Source organism: Ambystoma mexicanum, chromosome 2p (assembly GCF_040938575.1).
Source record: "Ambystoma mexicanum isolate Mex_15411 chromosome 2p, UKY_AmexF1_1, whole genome shotgun sequence".
NCBI classification, from domain to species: domain Eukaryota; kingdom Metazoa; phylum Chordata; class Amphibia; order Caudata; family Ambystomatidae; genus Ambystoma; species Ambystoma mexicanum.
Window position 1 is genome coordinate 1,008,587,592 of NC_090923.1, and position 15,088 is coordinate 1,008,602,679.

The following is a 15,088-nucleotide window of genomic DNA, read 5'->3' on the forward strand; positions in this document are numbered from 1 at the left end:
TTAATTGCAATCACCTTTATTTAGAAAACACAGCAGCCTTTGGTTACATCACATACAGAAGCAATGCAAGGCCTCAGTGTTTGTATGCCCAGGGTGTGTAATTATGCCCACCTAAATATTTATTAGAAAATCAGGGCACACTAATTCCCATCAATATTGTTAAGGCTTTTGCAATGATTTTAATCCCTGAGCAAGCCGCGCGCCTTTAATCTCCGTTGGACATGACAGTTGGAGATGGTCAAGGGTTATCATCTCCAAGAATGACCTCCATTACGTTTGTGGGCACCTCAAAGGTCAAGTGCTCGTTCCGGGCATAAGGTCAGCCTGAACTTTGAATCCTACAATGGGGTTGACGCAGCCCTTCATCCTCCCAACATCGATAAAATGAGTACCATTACATTGAACCATTAAATTGAATAATAACATGTGTTATTTTACAGTGCTTAAAAGGGATGAAATCTGGAGTGGAGTGCAATTTAATATAAATAAGGTATCCGGTTACATTTTCGAAAACACATTTTTGAAATACCATTTTTTCGAGAAAAAAATGCTGAAAAAACAAATTCTGAATGTATTCTTTTTTAATGTTTTATTATATTGTTATATCGTCAGTAAAAAAAAGTGTCAATAAAAAAACGGGGGGTTAGAGGGGAACCCCCCCATTTAAAAACTAAAATAAAAAACATTAAAAAAAATGTCTGCATTTTTGTGTCGACAAAATGGCATTTCGAAAATGTGATGTTAGAAAATGTCACTACAAACCACAAAGAATACCTATTCTTTTTTAAATGCCTTAGCTACTCTTGCAGGCAGGGCATCATATGCTTAGATAGTAATACAGTGCATATTCTGCTGCACCAAACTAAGGGCCTCAATACGAGTTCAGTGGCGTGATAAAAAAGTGGCAGTAATTCCGTTACCACCACTTTGTTTAGCAGTAACAGAAATACTGCCATTTTTACCCCACAGCAAAATTCCAAGTTTGACCTTGAAGTGATGGATTTGCCTCCAGCATGATGCTAGAGGTAAACCATCCACTTTAAATCAAAGAATCAGCAGAATTACTGTGGGGGATTTACCACAAAAATCCCCAGAGGGTGCTATGGAATCCAAAAATGGAGATTTACATTGCCCTTTCGACCACTCGTAATTTTGTGGTGAGCCCATGGAACAAGTGGAAATAGGTCCCATCGGCACGATACGCTGGTGGGCTCCACTCAGCCGTTTACCAACCATCCCACCCCAGGTCGATAAGAAGAAGTGGCAATAACGGTAAACGAGTTTGGTGGTAAACTGGAACACCTACCACCAAACACGTGGAGCTTCAAAGCTCCTTGTGGATCTGACGTTCTGTAGAAGGATACCCAAGTAGACATTGTGCCAGCATCCCCCCTCATAGGGTGCAATCCTGTCACCAGCAGGATCACCCAGAGTCTACTGAGAATATAGAGTGGCTGGAGACCAAGCAAATAACAGTGGTGCAAAGTGCAGAGACTACTCACATAATAACTCATAAAATCGCCCTGCAATACCTTTTGATTTTAGTGCCATATGATGTACATAGGTCTTCCAGCACCACCACTGTTCCTCCAAAGTTAAGGCCTCTGAACTTACTTGATGTGTGCACTCCTAGTGGAGGATGCCAGCCTGGCCCAGATTCATTTCCTTCCCTTCTCGATAAGGTCCCGCCACTAAGTGTTCGCACATTGCCACTCCAACAGCATATGTTAATCCACCCCCCCCCCCAAAATCTAGCACAGGTCACTGATAATCTCCTATTTTCCCAATCTTATAAAGAGTGGCGGCTCATTCATAATGGGCGAGGGGCACCAACCAGCGAGTAGCCTCGCCCGTTATTGACTAGCCGAGTCAGCCTGGTGTAAAGACCAAACCCTCTCCCACATGCTTTCTGCAGCTGAGGGGGTGCTTCTGTGCTGGTTTAAACTGTCAAAGGGAAACGTGTTTTCCCTTTGACAGTTTTTTTTACACTGCGGACAAGTCCAATGGATCATGCAAGTTCAGGGGTGTTTTGCTTCCTCAGCACTGCATGGAGAGGAGCAGATTTTAGACTGGGGAAACCTGTGTGTGTATGTGTGTGTGTGTGTGTGTAGAAAATGATGCATTAATGGGTGCTGGGTGTGCGTATGAATGAGCAAGTGTACGGTGTATTGGTGCATACTGAATGCTGTGCGAAGGAGCGAGTGAAAGAGCAAGTGAATGTTGCATAGATGTATGTTGGGATGTGCGGTTGTATGTTTGTGCCTGGCCCGACTGCTGATTTGGGGGGAGGAGACGATGGCAAAATAAAAGATGCCCAGTAAAAAAGTTGCTGCGACAGCATGATTTTGCAATGAGCATCTATGATAAAGCAAGCATGCTGTGTGGTATTAAGTGGCTAGACTGGCATTTTGGTGCAGGTAGTCCAGCAATTTCTTACTGTGGCAAGACATTGTTTTACTGGGCATCTTTGATAAAGCAGCCGTGATATGTTTCATTACGTGGCTAGACTGGCACTTGGTGCAGCCAGTCCAGCCATTTCATACTCGAATAAAGCAAGGATGATAAATATTACATGGCTAGACTGGCATTTTGGGGCAGCCAGTTTGATATTTCTTTGGTATGGCATTTTTGTACTTGGCATATATGATAAATCAAGCATGATGTGTTATTATGTGGCTAGGCTAGCATTTTGATGCAGCCAGCTTGGACATATTTTCCATATTGTGGCATGGCATTTTTAATGGCAAATTCAACTGAAGTATGTTCTTACTTAAGAATACTGGCATATATTAGCAGAACCAGCGTGGACATATTTTGTTATAGTATAATTACTGGAATTATGCGCAAAGCAAACAGGAGTATGTTTTAATAGCCGTATGGAAATGTACGGGTACAGTCAACGTGAAAATGTTTTTACACTAGCATATATTGTGGGAAAATGCATCATGAAAATGCTTTGGGAAATGCTCCTGTGCACTGCCGGTGACTTGCATCTGTTGGATTGTTTTGTGTGCTGTAAAAAGCGCCATTTCAACCCATTATTCAGAGGAATTTTGTTGGGGGAACCACCCCCAGACCCTGCAAGGTTGTATTGGGCTCCCTCGCTAAGCTCGGTCACTCTGGCATATTTGAGGGAAATATTTAAGACTCTCCACTTTAAAAAAATCACCAGCCGCCACTGTCATTGACCCCATTTGGCAACTCAATTCAAAATCTGCTCTTGTAGTTGAGCTAATATATATATCCTGTGAGTTTATTTTTTCAGGGTTAAAGCAGGACAATGTTTCTTTTGCATCTATTAGCTGGGCCCTGCATTTAGGATGCCTTGGTAGAAGAGAGGCACAGCATTAATGTACATTAAATCAACCAAGCGAGCAAAACTGGTCTCTAAATGCCCCGCCACGCAGCACAACCAAATAATGTACTAAAAATGTAGGGGGCATAAAGAGGAAAGTACCCATATAGATAGACTACCTTCAAACATAGTAGGCTTCATAATTTGGATGGTAATATGTTACGAACAATTCTTCAAACCAGGTTGTGTTCATAAATAATATTGCAGTAGGCTTGCATAACAACCATCAAAACAGGTTGAATTCATCATTGTGCAAATGACTTGTTAATGCCACAGAATGCAGGGGGGTACGAATTCTCAGAGCAACACTTGGTGCATTAGTTCATCTGCCGTTATCTGTTTTTGTTTTGTTTTACAAAGCTTCGCTTCGCTCAGACCCTTGCATTTAAAAGGTATTGGCAAAGCTTCATGTAAGGTTTTAAAGGGAGGACATTTTACTGCCTATTGTTTGAAGGTGGGTGTAAAATGATGTTTGATGGTGTGAACAAGTAATTCCCATTCTCAACGGGGGTATTTTTAGGAGACTGAAAATATATTTTAATTCTAAAACAGGTATCTTTTGTAAACCATGCTTCCATGCACCTAATCATTCATGCAACTTAAAAGAAGCATGGATAGCTTATAAATTCATTTTCAGATCATGCAGTAATAACAGTGGACCTGTTTCCTGTGGCACCTGTTTGCTGGCACTAATGTATTCATCTCTGAAGCTGTGTGTGTAGTGCTCTGGGGCACTCATTGCACTACAGCAATGGCAGAGAATGGACTTCTGCTGTGGACTATTGGTATCTGCCTTTTACACGACTACTTAGATCTAGACACACAGAGTTGGGTAGTAATCCAGCAGTAGATCTGCAGAATTACTAACAAACTCTGTTATCACTCAATCCCATGGTATTACTAGTGCTGGTAAGGGGGTGTACATGTTCAGCGTGCATAGCACCCCGTGGGGATTTTTTGCATATTTTATTCATTGGGTAGTTTATAATGCGCCTATTCAGCAAATGGTGTTTCAAGGCGCATCAAGAAAAAGGTGGGGGGTAGGGGGACAGGGATGAAGAATAAACAAACAAAAAGCGGTCCTACAAGGCCTTTAGTCATTCGGATCGTGCAAGTGCAGTATGTGGTCATACTGTGCGGTAAATCCGATGAGTTTTGGTGGTAGGGTGGAAGGTTTACCTCCAGCTTTTTGCTTCAGGTAAATATTTCATGTTACCGCCATACCTCGTTGTATAGCAGGGCAGTAATGCAGCAGTAAAGTGGCATTAACAGAGTTACTGCCATTCTTGTAATGAGACCCATTGTCTTTGCAAACATATGTGCCAGAGAACTGGGGGATATTAGTTAAGCTACCGATTCCACAATATAGTAGAGGTAGCCAAGGCTTCCCACAGGCAGGTTACAGAGCAAGCTATGCCAGACAAGCAACCTATGCCAGACAAGCAACCTATGCCAGACAAGCAGTAAAGTTATCAGGGAGTCCTATTCAGAGCTAAAAACCAGCCAAGAGGTTGCAGAGTGGGTTTACTTACCCCTTAACTGGCCCTGGGAAGACAGTGGCTATTCTAGCGTGCTAGCTTTTGCTTAGGGTGTCTGGTAGAGACCTGGTGCCCTTCCCCTAATCGCAAGCATCACCAGGCAGTTAGGAGAAGTACTTAGCTTCATCCCCAGTGTCTTGGGACAGCTGAATGACCAGAACCTCTGAGTATTGGCAGACGCCATCTTGTGTAGCCCTGCACAGGACGACACACTGACAGCTACTTCACCAACAACTACTCTGAGAATCTGCTGCACCCACATAAGACCTGCAAGAGAGTCCAGTGCTCTGTAGGAAAGATTCAGCGTGAAGGCAAATCTTTCCCGTGGGCCTAACCTCTGCCATACTCCCGGCTAGCCCTCTTCTTGACCGAGTCCAGCTCAGATCCTTCACCCGCTACTAACTCCTTTCCACATTTTCATGTTTCTGGAACACTGTCCCTGTGATAACACAAGTAATAAGCATGAGGAGTAAACCTGGACTGTAGGACCCTGGCCTCGAAGTACCTTTGGGCAATCAATAAAAACTATGTTATTATCTCTGTTATGATGTTAGAGTTTCTTTCATGGTTAATGATATTTAGTGAATGCATTCATAATATTTTAACAAAAAAGTCTTATGTCTGCTTTAGAGGTTATTTATCACGTGAGCCTTTTAACACTGTGGTTACTGTTTCCTGCATCCCAGGATCTCTCACAAGGACACACCTTGAGCTCACCGAAGCTATCAAAAAGGAGAGCCGCCCAACAGCCCTGCCATCAACACTTCCACCGCCACACTCACACCCACAAACCAGTGGCACCAACAGTGCAAACGTTCTCACGTAGAACCGACAATGCACAGGCTTCAGAAGACCTGCAAACTCCCCTCACACAAAACAGTGCAGCACAGGCAGCAGCAGTGCTACCTTTGCTCACACAAACAACACCCATGCAGGACGCATTCCTTTCCATGTGTGCGGTGGGTTATCTTACCGCCTTGGCTTGCCGTTCTCCTCCGGAGGAACCACTGTGATGGTGACCTTCTTGGCATTGCGCAGGAGCTCCGCAGTCTCCCTGGGGGTCAGGCACACCAACGGCTGCTGGCAGACCCGCACCAGACGGGCCCCCGGTTGTAGGCCTGCCTTTTCTGCAAAGGTGAAGCGCTCTACCTCGGTGACGAAACCCTGCGAGTCCACTTGGAAGCCCAGCTGTCCCAGGCCATTCCTTAGGAGTGTCAGCTCCCGCGTTTCGCACCCACGGGTCACCAGCTGGCAGGAGAGAGGCACGGAGAGAGTTAATGAGAGTACTCTTATGCTGTGCCCACCCAAAGCCAACAACATTACACCATAGTTCCAAAGCTAATGCTTTATATCATGCCCACATACATCATGCAACATCACAATTATCAGTGTGACGTCATGCCTTCTCTGGCACAGAGCTCATATGCCCATCTACCACTAACCACGTGATATGGCAGAGTTAGTGCTGGAACACCAATGTCGACCCACAGTTTGCACTGTTACACACAGTTACAGCATGCCTGCCCAATGTTCATGAGCCGTCAGGGACTGCACACTTTTACGCCATGTCCACTCAGAGCTGTCACTGTTTTGCATGCCCAGTCCTCACACATGCAACTGCACCACACATACCAAAAGTACATCCTCAGAATCCATGCTCTTACGCCATGCTCCCTCAGCCACCCTCTTGCACCTTGGTCACCCAAAGTCAGCCATCTGACATCATGTGCCCCAAGACCAAAACGTGGCTCTCTGTCCCTCACTCACCTGTAAGCGGTGCACAATCTCCTTCACATCCTCCTCCTGGCCCTCCGCTACCTTCAGTGATACATAGTCACCCTTCTCGTAGTATATATCTACGGTGGTCTCGCCAAACGTCCATGCCAGGATGTCGCGACAGGAGCAGTTGAAGACCACCTGCCTCTCCCGGCCCTCAATCAGCACCAGAAACTCAGCTGAGACCCCAAGGTAGCAGCAGAGCTCCCGCTGCCGCCGGTTGTCCCAGGCACCCACACTCCAAACCAGTGCACCTGCACTAAGCAGCTCGGCGCCGCGAGGACCCTTTTGCTTCTCCTTCCGCTTGCCCCCCAGCGACGGCAGTGCAAACTTGTTAGTGGTGGAGTCCAGAGTAGCAGTGGTGACATAGTTGTCGGCAAGGTCCTTGAGGTACTCCTGGCGTGTGCGTGTGGCCATAGCGTAGAACTTCTCTGAACGCTCTGCTGCGTGCTCCGCATTGACCGCCTTAGCAAGCAGGAAGTCCCGGAAGGCTGGGGAGCGGGGAAAAATGTTCTCAGCGGGGATATACGGCCCGAACAGTGGGATGTCCTTAGTGCGACTAACAGAAACACTGGGGAGGAAGGAGAAAGGTGTTATTTCTCTTCTATTTCGGCCATGCTGTGGCAGGCTTGCCTATGCCAACCTCGCGTGTGACAATCACACACTTATTTCAACTTAGTTTGTGCATCCCTCCCCTGTGCCAAACTCACCTTACAATATTGTCACTCTTCTTCTTAAACAGAATGGGTGAGTTGTTTGACAAGCAAATACTTGTACAATTTACTGGATGTGGAGATGATAATGGGACAGTCCCAAGTTATCAGGCATGGTTCATGAGGGGAGTCATGGCCCTGGTACAGTCCTTGGCAAAGGGGCACACGAATACTCAAAGGCTGCAATGTTACATGAGCTTTTTCGACCTTTTATCGGAATCCAGCTCTGTCAACAGTGGTTAGATCACTCATAGGGGACTCTTGTCATTATGGGTGGAGCCACAGTCAGAAAACGGTATGAAGGTACTCAGTTGTGTACTTAGGGACACCCCGTCCCCCAAAGATCGCTACTGTGAGCAGCCCAAAACAGCACTGCATAATCAAGTCACTGTTATTTCACATGCGTTGCCCTCCATTTTGGGAAGTATGAGCATCCACCCACCAAAGATGGCTGGAGAGGCCTACCCTGCATTGATATGTGTGGATGATTCCAGTGGCTCTTTGAGTGCTTTTCCTCTAGGCAATAAATAAACAATTCACTGACACAAATGTTTAGTCAAAAATGCCGGATTTTGGTAGCCATGGTCTTAGGGAACTATGGAGCTTTGCTGGTGCAAGGATGGATGTGGTTGACCAGTAGGTATTTGGGTTGCCCGTTAAAAAGGAACTTATACATGGTAGTCAGATCTAAAAACTCACAATAAAAAAAACAGTACTGCTGCTTCTGAACACTTGGGGTGAAAACTTAGTAGAAGCAATGCTAAAGGTTTACAGAGCTCATATCGCATCAGTTGCTTTGAGTAGCGCGTACGCGCATCAGTTGCTTTGAGTAGCGCGTACGGCTCGGCAAGTAGCTTAAGGAATAAAGGCAACATAGGAGGGCATTTCTGCGGATAACGATGCGGTATGGCTGGGCCATTGGCCATGAAGCCTAAACTTCACTGTACATGCTACATTTACCAGTTTTCAAGAATTAAAATAAAGTCAGTGTGTGTTCCCACTAAAAAGCATGGATCTCTAAGGAAAATGAAGGGACAATATATTTATAAAAGAACTGAAAACGGATGTTAGTAATATTGGATGAAGTAGAGGAGCACATGAATGTGCATTTCAATTCAAATATTGACTCTGGGAAACCTACTTTTACTCAAAAACGATTTGGACCATGTAGACTGAATAAAGAGTAGCCACTCAGGAAGGTCAACACTATGTGAAAACCTTACAGTTGTTTAGGAACTATTCATCAAATAAATTAGTTGGACTGATGAAGACATGCTGAAAGGAGAGGTGCCATAGACTTATGAGAGACAACGACCCTTAAATAGACGCTCTGAAAAGGCTAAACTGCAGGCAAGTAGAAGTATTCTCTCACTCCTACTGCCTCCCACTGCTTTTCCAGTTATCCTCTTTGAAGTGCCTTCAAAGCGATATTATGGGCCATGCAAGCAGCCTTTACTGTGCAAATGATGCATATCCACTAAAGAGCTCCCTGACACCAACAACAGTGTTGCGACTCCAGAGTATCATCAGTGGGAGACTTTTAGACATTTCGATGTGGCCATTAAGCAAGTTAAGTGCTAGCCCCAGAGATCTGTGAGGAAGCAGCAGTAACAGGGCTGAATGCCCTTTATCTTAATTTGGCCAATACATTGCCAACCATTACATTGAGAAATAAGAAGCCCTGTTATGACAGTGCTCAGAAATGGGAGACATTGGCTATGTACAATTATTTATATTTATAAGACAGCAACTTTGGTCAAACCCCATACCACAACCCCTGGAGCTTTGCTTTTCGTTGTTGAATGTGTGAGAGCAGTGCATATGGAGAATAGCGGAGACTGTCAATGGCAAGTCTAGAAATTGCTTTGTTAGGCATGACTGGGTGTGTAGACCTCCCTCCACCAGGGTACACCCATCTAGCAATCTAAAAAAAGGTTGCACAAGCGGTCCCCCAGCTCCTGACATGTTCTTATAATGTGCTCACAAACATTCTCCTTTGACCTTAAACCTATGGAGCCTCTCATATACACAGTAATCTTAGCGACACTTCCCCCATTGGGCAACATCTCCTCCTGGACAAAATTAATCCTACTCCTAGATGCTTCCTGATAACGGCGCCTTGTAAAATATCCCGTGTATTTCCTTGTGGGAGTCCACTGCACCCTCAACTGTAGGTAGTCTCTGCATCCTTCTTTCTCAATCATCTACTCAACTGCAGGTGGTCCATCCAACCTACCTCAGGTACGTACCTGTAAGAAGCCTGCTCAGTGCATGGGTGGCGTGCTCGTACGATGATGAAGACATGTTGGAAGTGCGAACGGATTGTCTTGGGTGTGAAGGGTAGTGCTCCTGGCTCCTGGAAGACGATTGTGACAATGTCGTTGCCAATGTGGCGCTTCCGCAGCAGCTGTCCTCATGAGTGGTGGGAGGGGAAAAGAGAGAGCTCTTAGGAAGCCCAAGACCATACACTAGCTAAAGCCTCCAACCGAAAAGGGGCGAATTAAGATTAAACTATCAAATTCTGACTAGCACTCACTAGCATCCACGTGTAGTGAGATGCAAATCTCCCAACTATCCACCTAAGACGCTCAATGCCACATGGTAATCCACATGCAGGCCCACAACTCCATTCATTTTTCTACACCCCCATTGCTAACCCAAGACTTCCAGTTACCCAATATCTTCCTCTTCAAACCTGGCAAGGCAAGTAGATTTTAGATTTTGCAGGAATCTGCTTGCCAGCTCATCAATTCAATACCCTGCTTGCCAACACATGAGCCTACTCGTTGACCCAGGATCAACCCAAGTGTATGTTAACTCACATTAACTCAAGGCACCCGTCCTAATTAAAGCCCCCAAAACACCCTTGCCAAGGCATTTCCCAATAAAACTCAAGAGCCTATTAATCAACCTAAGACCTTCCTCGCTGGTCCACTGGCCTAGACTCTGCCAGGCCAGCCTGCTTCCTCAACCAGGTCACTTCGTTCAATATTTATCCTCATACGTTTTTCAGATACCCCCAGTCTATTCTGGCCCCCATCCCCTTTGCCTTCATTTCTTCACCTCCTCACGGCTGATGACATTTCCTTCTACTTACCCTCCAATATATAAAATATATGCCAAACCATGACTACCATCTTTGCTCTCAATCTCCTAAACCCCACTTCTTTCCCTCAAAGCCCCCCACCATTACACTCCCTTCCTTACTGCCTTTTTCCCCACCTCACCTGCTGAACTGGCACCCATTCTTAGGTTGGTAAACCCTTCCTACGCTGCCATCAACCTATTCGCCCTGCAAAGTAGCAACTTCCTGGTGATTATTCCTTTGACAGTCTGTATTGTCCCCTTCAATATTTCCATCAACCCTCTCCATTACCAGGGTAATGTCTCACCCATGTCTCCACTGAGACACCTAGGAATGGGACTGCCTTGGTCACTGCATGAACGTTTTGTAATGAGCCGCTCTTGAAAGTACTGTGTTCTTCTGAATCAAATACAGTACAAATGCAGAGTCATTAAAGACTCAACTTGTCAACTAAAGCCCCCCTTTCCCAGCCCAAGATCATCCCCATCAACCAAAGAGCCCCTTCATAAAGGAAGAGTCTCCTCACCAACTGAAATACTTAGTTACCAAAACATTTTATGCTCTCAACTTACAATACTTTCATCAGCCCAAGACCATCTTAAACAAGCCTGGAATAATATCATCAAACCCAAGTATCCTTCATTGGCCCCCAAGATGTAACTTGTAAATGTAAGATAGCTGTCGCCAAGTCAGCTCCCTCACTAGCCCAAGTTCCTATGTCACCACTTGAAGGACAAATCATTAAGCAAACAGTCCATTGAAGACTTACCAACTCAAGACTCTCCTAACTAGCCTAATAGTTTCTTGCCAAACAAGATCCCTTTTCACTAGGCAGGAGCCCCCCAAAACTGACCCAAACCCCTTCTCACAAATCCAACTCCTACCTTGCAAACTCAAAGCCGTCTCACCAACCAAAGACTCTACTCAGCAACTCAACACTTCAATCACAAACTAAAGGACATCACCCCTTCCGACCATAGATAATCTTTGTCATCCAAACACCCTTCTTGCTAAAAAATAATCACCTCACCAACACAAGACCTGTTAACATGACCTGCGATATACTTCTCCAACAAAATAGCTACCTGCCCCAAATCAAACCAATAACCTGGTCTCTCTCGATAATTGCTTCAAAAAAGTCAGAACAACCCTTTCTACAATTTTATGACAAGGACCCTCCTACCATTCTGTACCATAGAATACATAGCTGGACATTCTGATTTCTCACACTTGGTTAGCTGGACCCCTTGTTCTCACCTGCTGGCGGTTGTTGGCTGTGTAGGGCAGCAGCGTGGACACATGGAACATGATCTCATATTCCTGGTACTTGGTGTAGAGGGAGTGTGTACCCGTGGAGTCCGCTGCAATCAGAGATGAAAAAGGTAAGAATAGAGGGGGGCACTGTGCGAGGATACAGTGAAAAATAGGGTGATATGTAAAGCTGAATCTATATTTCTTTCAGTGAAAAAACGTTAGTTAATTCAATGTTAAGATGATCTAATTCATCACAACAAAACCAATTAAAGTTGGTGGGTGGGGAAGTGGCAACAACCTTAACTTGCAGATCCCTCAAACAACCCTGGCCCCCTTAGAAGCCAGCCATGATCTCCTGAAGCAATATTTGATCTCACTGCTCATCCCTACTGTGATCTCATGTATGTGCTAATGGGCTGTGCCATTGGGAGGAGCGGGGGCACTCAGAGTTAACGGAATAGCATAATGAACAGTGCTACATCACAAAAAAAGACTAATATTTAATACATCTCTTATGTTTCGTTTCTTTTTAGTGAGTAACCTAAATATCTAATTGTTAAGATGGATGTAGGTCTGGTGGACAGAGTTTAGGAGGCCACCCTAGTTATAGTGATCAATGGAACTCTGGGAGGTCAGCCAAACCAATCAAGGTCAGCGTGGAGAGTGGTCAAGGCTACGTTTCAGGAGAGGTGAGTGGGGTCAGGGGTCCACAATGAGTCCACACAGTGAAATACACAATGACTAAGGGCCTCATTACATGGTAGGCGGTGGACCAAGGTGCTATTAGCACCTTGGTCCATGCCGGTAAAATACCGGCACCGCCTTGGAGGAAAGGGGAATTACCGCCCTATTCCAAGGTTGGCGGGGCGGTAATTCCCCCTTCCCCCATTGCCCTTCCCCATTCCCATTTTTGCCCCATAGGGCATAATGGGAATGGGGAAGGTGCTAATTACCGCAAATTGCGGTACCGTAATTAGCACCCTGGTCCCTTTGCGGGTTGGTTTTTAACGCCTGCTAACAACAGGCATTAAAGTACCAACCCGCAAAGGGACCGCGTAGTAAGGCAGTAAGGGTTAACGGTCACTGGTACCATTACCGGTGGCCGTTAACCCTTACCGCCTTCCGTGTAATGAGGCCCTAAGTACAAAAATATTATATTTATTATAGGCCCAAAAATCACACTTTGAAAAATGAATCAAGCAGGTAATATTATCACACAACACTCTAAATATAAAACATATATATATATATATATATAGTCACATTTAGTTAATACAATGCCTACAATTCACGCCAGTACCTGAAAGGAAAGGTAAGTAGTTAGGCAATGGTTCACAAAGTACCTTTAAAAGTTGGGATAAAGTTAGGAAGTGTTCCTGTGGGTGTGAAGATTGATCCAGAAGACTTTCAAAGAGATTCACAGGTGAGTAAAAGACTTTTCCTAGCTTAGCTTTTTCAACAGATGTTGAAAAAGCAATGGAATGGAATAATCAACCAAAGTTCTTCACACACTTTATAATGGAGGAGAGGGGGCACCAGTAAGTATTGTGACTACTCACTGCCTTTACTCCTATTTTCTCAAAGTATTTGGCATGTCAAATGGCAGTCTCTGGGGTAGATTCCATACCTGAAAAAGCAGAAAGGTGGCCAAAGAACAAAATGTTATGTTATGTTGATTTATACCGCACACCGCTACCATGCTGGCCAACGAACAAGTGAACAATCATGTGGCAGGGCCGTCTTGGGACAATAGCCACAGTTAGTAGCCAAACGCGATAAACGCGTTTGAGCTAACCAGAAATATAGCAATAATAATAGAAATGTAGCGGCTGCCACCACCAGCTTGTCTTTAGGTAACTAAAAATCCCTTTTGAGTAAGTATAGGGTGATACAAAAGTATCCCCATTGCACTGCATTGAAAGATACTGTGTGCAATATGAAAAAGTTGCCCAAATATATAACGTGTCAAAAATAAAAGGCAAACAGTTTCCCCATAACAAATGAGCAAAAGGCCAGTGAAGTGAAACTGAGGGTAAAAAGACAGGGCAAGGTGTAAAACAAAAGCAGAAAGTGTGGGGGTGCTCAGAATATGGGCAGTAATCATAGGAAAATATTTGGGGCATTTACCAGCCTCCCATACGTATAATTGGGAGGAGGGGGGACTTTTTGCTAATAGTACATCATTTCAAGTTTTATTGCCCCCACCAAGTACAGTGTGCTATGTTTCTTATCAATGAATATATCTTATGCTTAGGTGACCCCATCATCTGTTTTACAGACAGGATGATGCCAATATGCCCCATTACCTCTGAGGATGCCATATTTCAAATTCAGTCACTTCATGCCAAGAAAGGTGCTATGCTATTGATCATTGTTAGCACCCAGAAGGGGTTGATATTCTTCCTCACAGACCAGTAACAACTTATGAATCTATTAAGTTTGCATCATTTAAAAGTGAAATGTGTTCTTTCCACATGAACGACTTCTAAGACAATATGACAAATATTAAGATTGGGTGCAACCCATGTCTTTGGGTTCCAAGCATTCAGGTTCAGTGATAAGGGAGAGGGGTGAAGAGTATGACCGCCCATCTGTGAAAGGTCTTACCAGGGAGGTTTCAGAGCTAATGTTTTTGGAGAACTACACATAGCTAGGACAGAAAGTGGCATCAAATGTTCCAGGAGGAAAGGGTGAAACAAGTGCACAAACCTTTCTGTCAAGTGTAAGAGGAATGTACCATCATTAATGCCGGACCCTTTCCTGGAGGGCAATTGCCGTTCTTTTGGGAGATAAACGTGTATATCATGGGACAAGCTACACAAGAGGAGGATGGACACATCCAGGTGAAATATTCATTTTTGTGAAATAAAAAACAATCTGTTCAATCAGAATGTGGACAGAGTTTAAGCCCCTGAAAGAGATGGGACCAATGAAACATTCTGTTTATGATTTGACCAGTGTCAGAGCTGTATCTTATTCTGGTACCAGAACAACTAGACTGGACCATGGAGTAGCGGGGAGCTCAATCGCCCCAGGGTCCAACATCTTGTTGACCTACGACTTCATGTGAGACCTTTTGTTATCTGAAATGCTTTAGCTCCTTGTCTTGGTAGGCACGGACCTGGAGTAAGTGCAAACAGGGAGGCGACCTGCCTAAGCAAAGTCTGAATCTCTTCCTGTTGCTGCAGGGTCAGTTGAGGGGAGAGTTTGTCTCCTTCAATGGAACCATCTGAAGGACTACTTTAGAGCAGATAAGGAAAAGGCACCCTTTCCTCTCCTTTCCTATCTGAGGTCAAAGGTAGGGCACAAGTTTCAACACTACAGAAGAAAGCCTTCAATCTATTTACATGGAACATTTTAGGAGCAT

The 15,088-nt window shown here is 44.7% G+C and overlaps 1 protein-coding gene across 6 annotated transcripts in view; it reads right to left on the reverse strand.

The window, feature by feature from the left end:
* Nucleotides 1–15,088, reverse strand: part of SIPA1 (signal-induced proliferation-associated 1) — a 291,847-nt gene that overhangs the window by 53,329 nt on the left and 223,430 nt on the right. For all 6 annotated transcript variants that reach the window (XM_069644837.1, XM_069644833.1, XM_069644834.1 and 3 more), the window contains exons 6-9: nucleotides 11,725–11,828; nucleotides 9,632–9,789; nucleotides 6,661–7,240; nucleotides 5,867–6,141 (exon numbers count right to left, since the gene is read on the reverse strand). In XM_069644837.1, coding sequence (XP_069500938.1) covers nucleotides 5,867–6,141; nucleotides 6,661–7,240; nucleotides 9,632–9,789; nucleotides 11,725–11,828 — 1,117 coding nt within the window. The remainder of the gene's footprint in view (nucleotides 1–5,866; nucleotides 6,142–6,660; nucleotides 7,241–9,631; nucleotides 9,790–11,724; nucleotides 11,829–15,088) is intronic.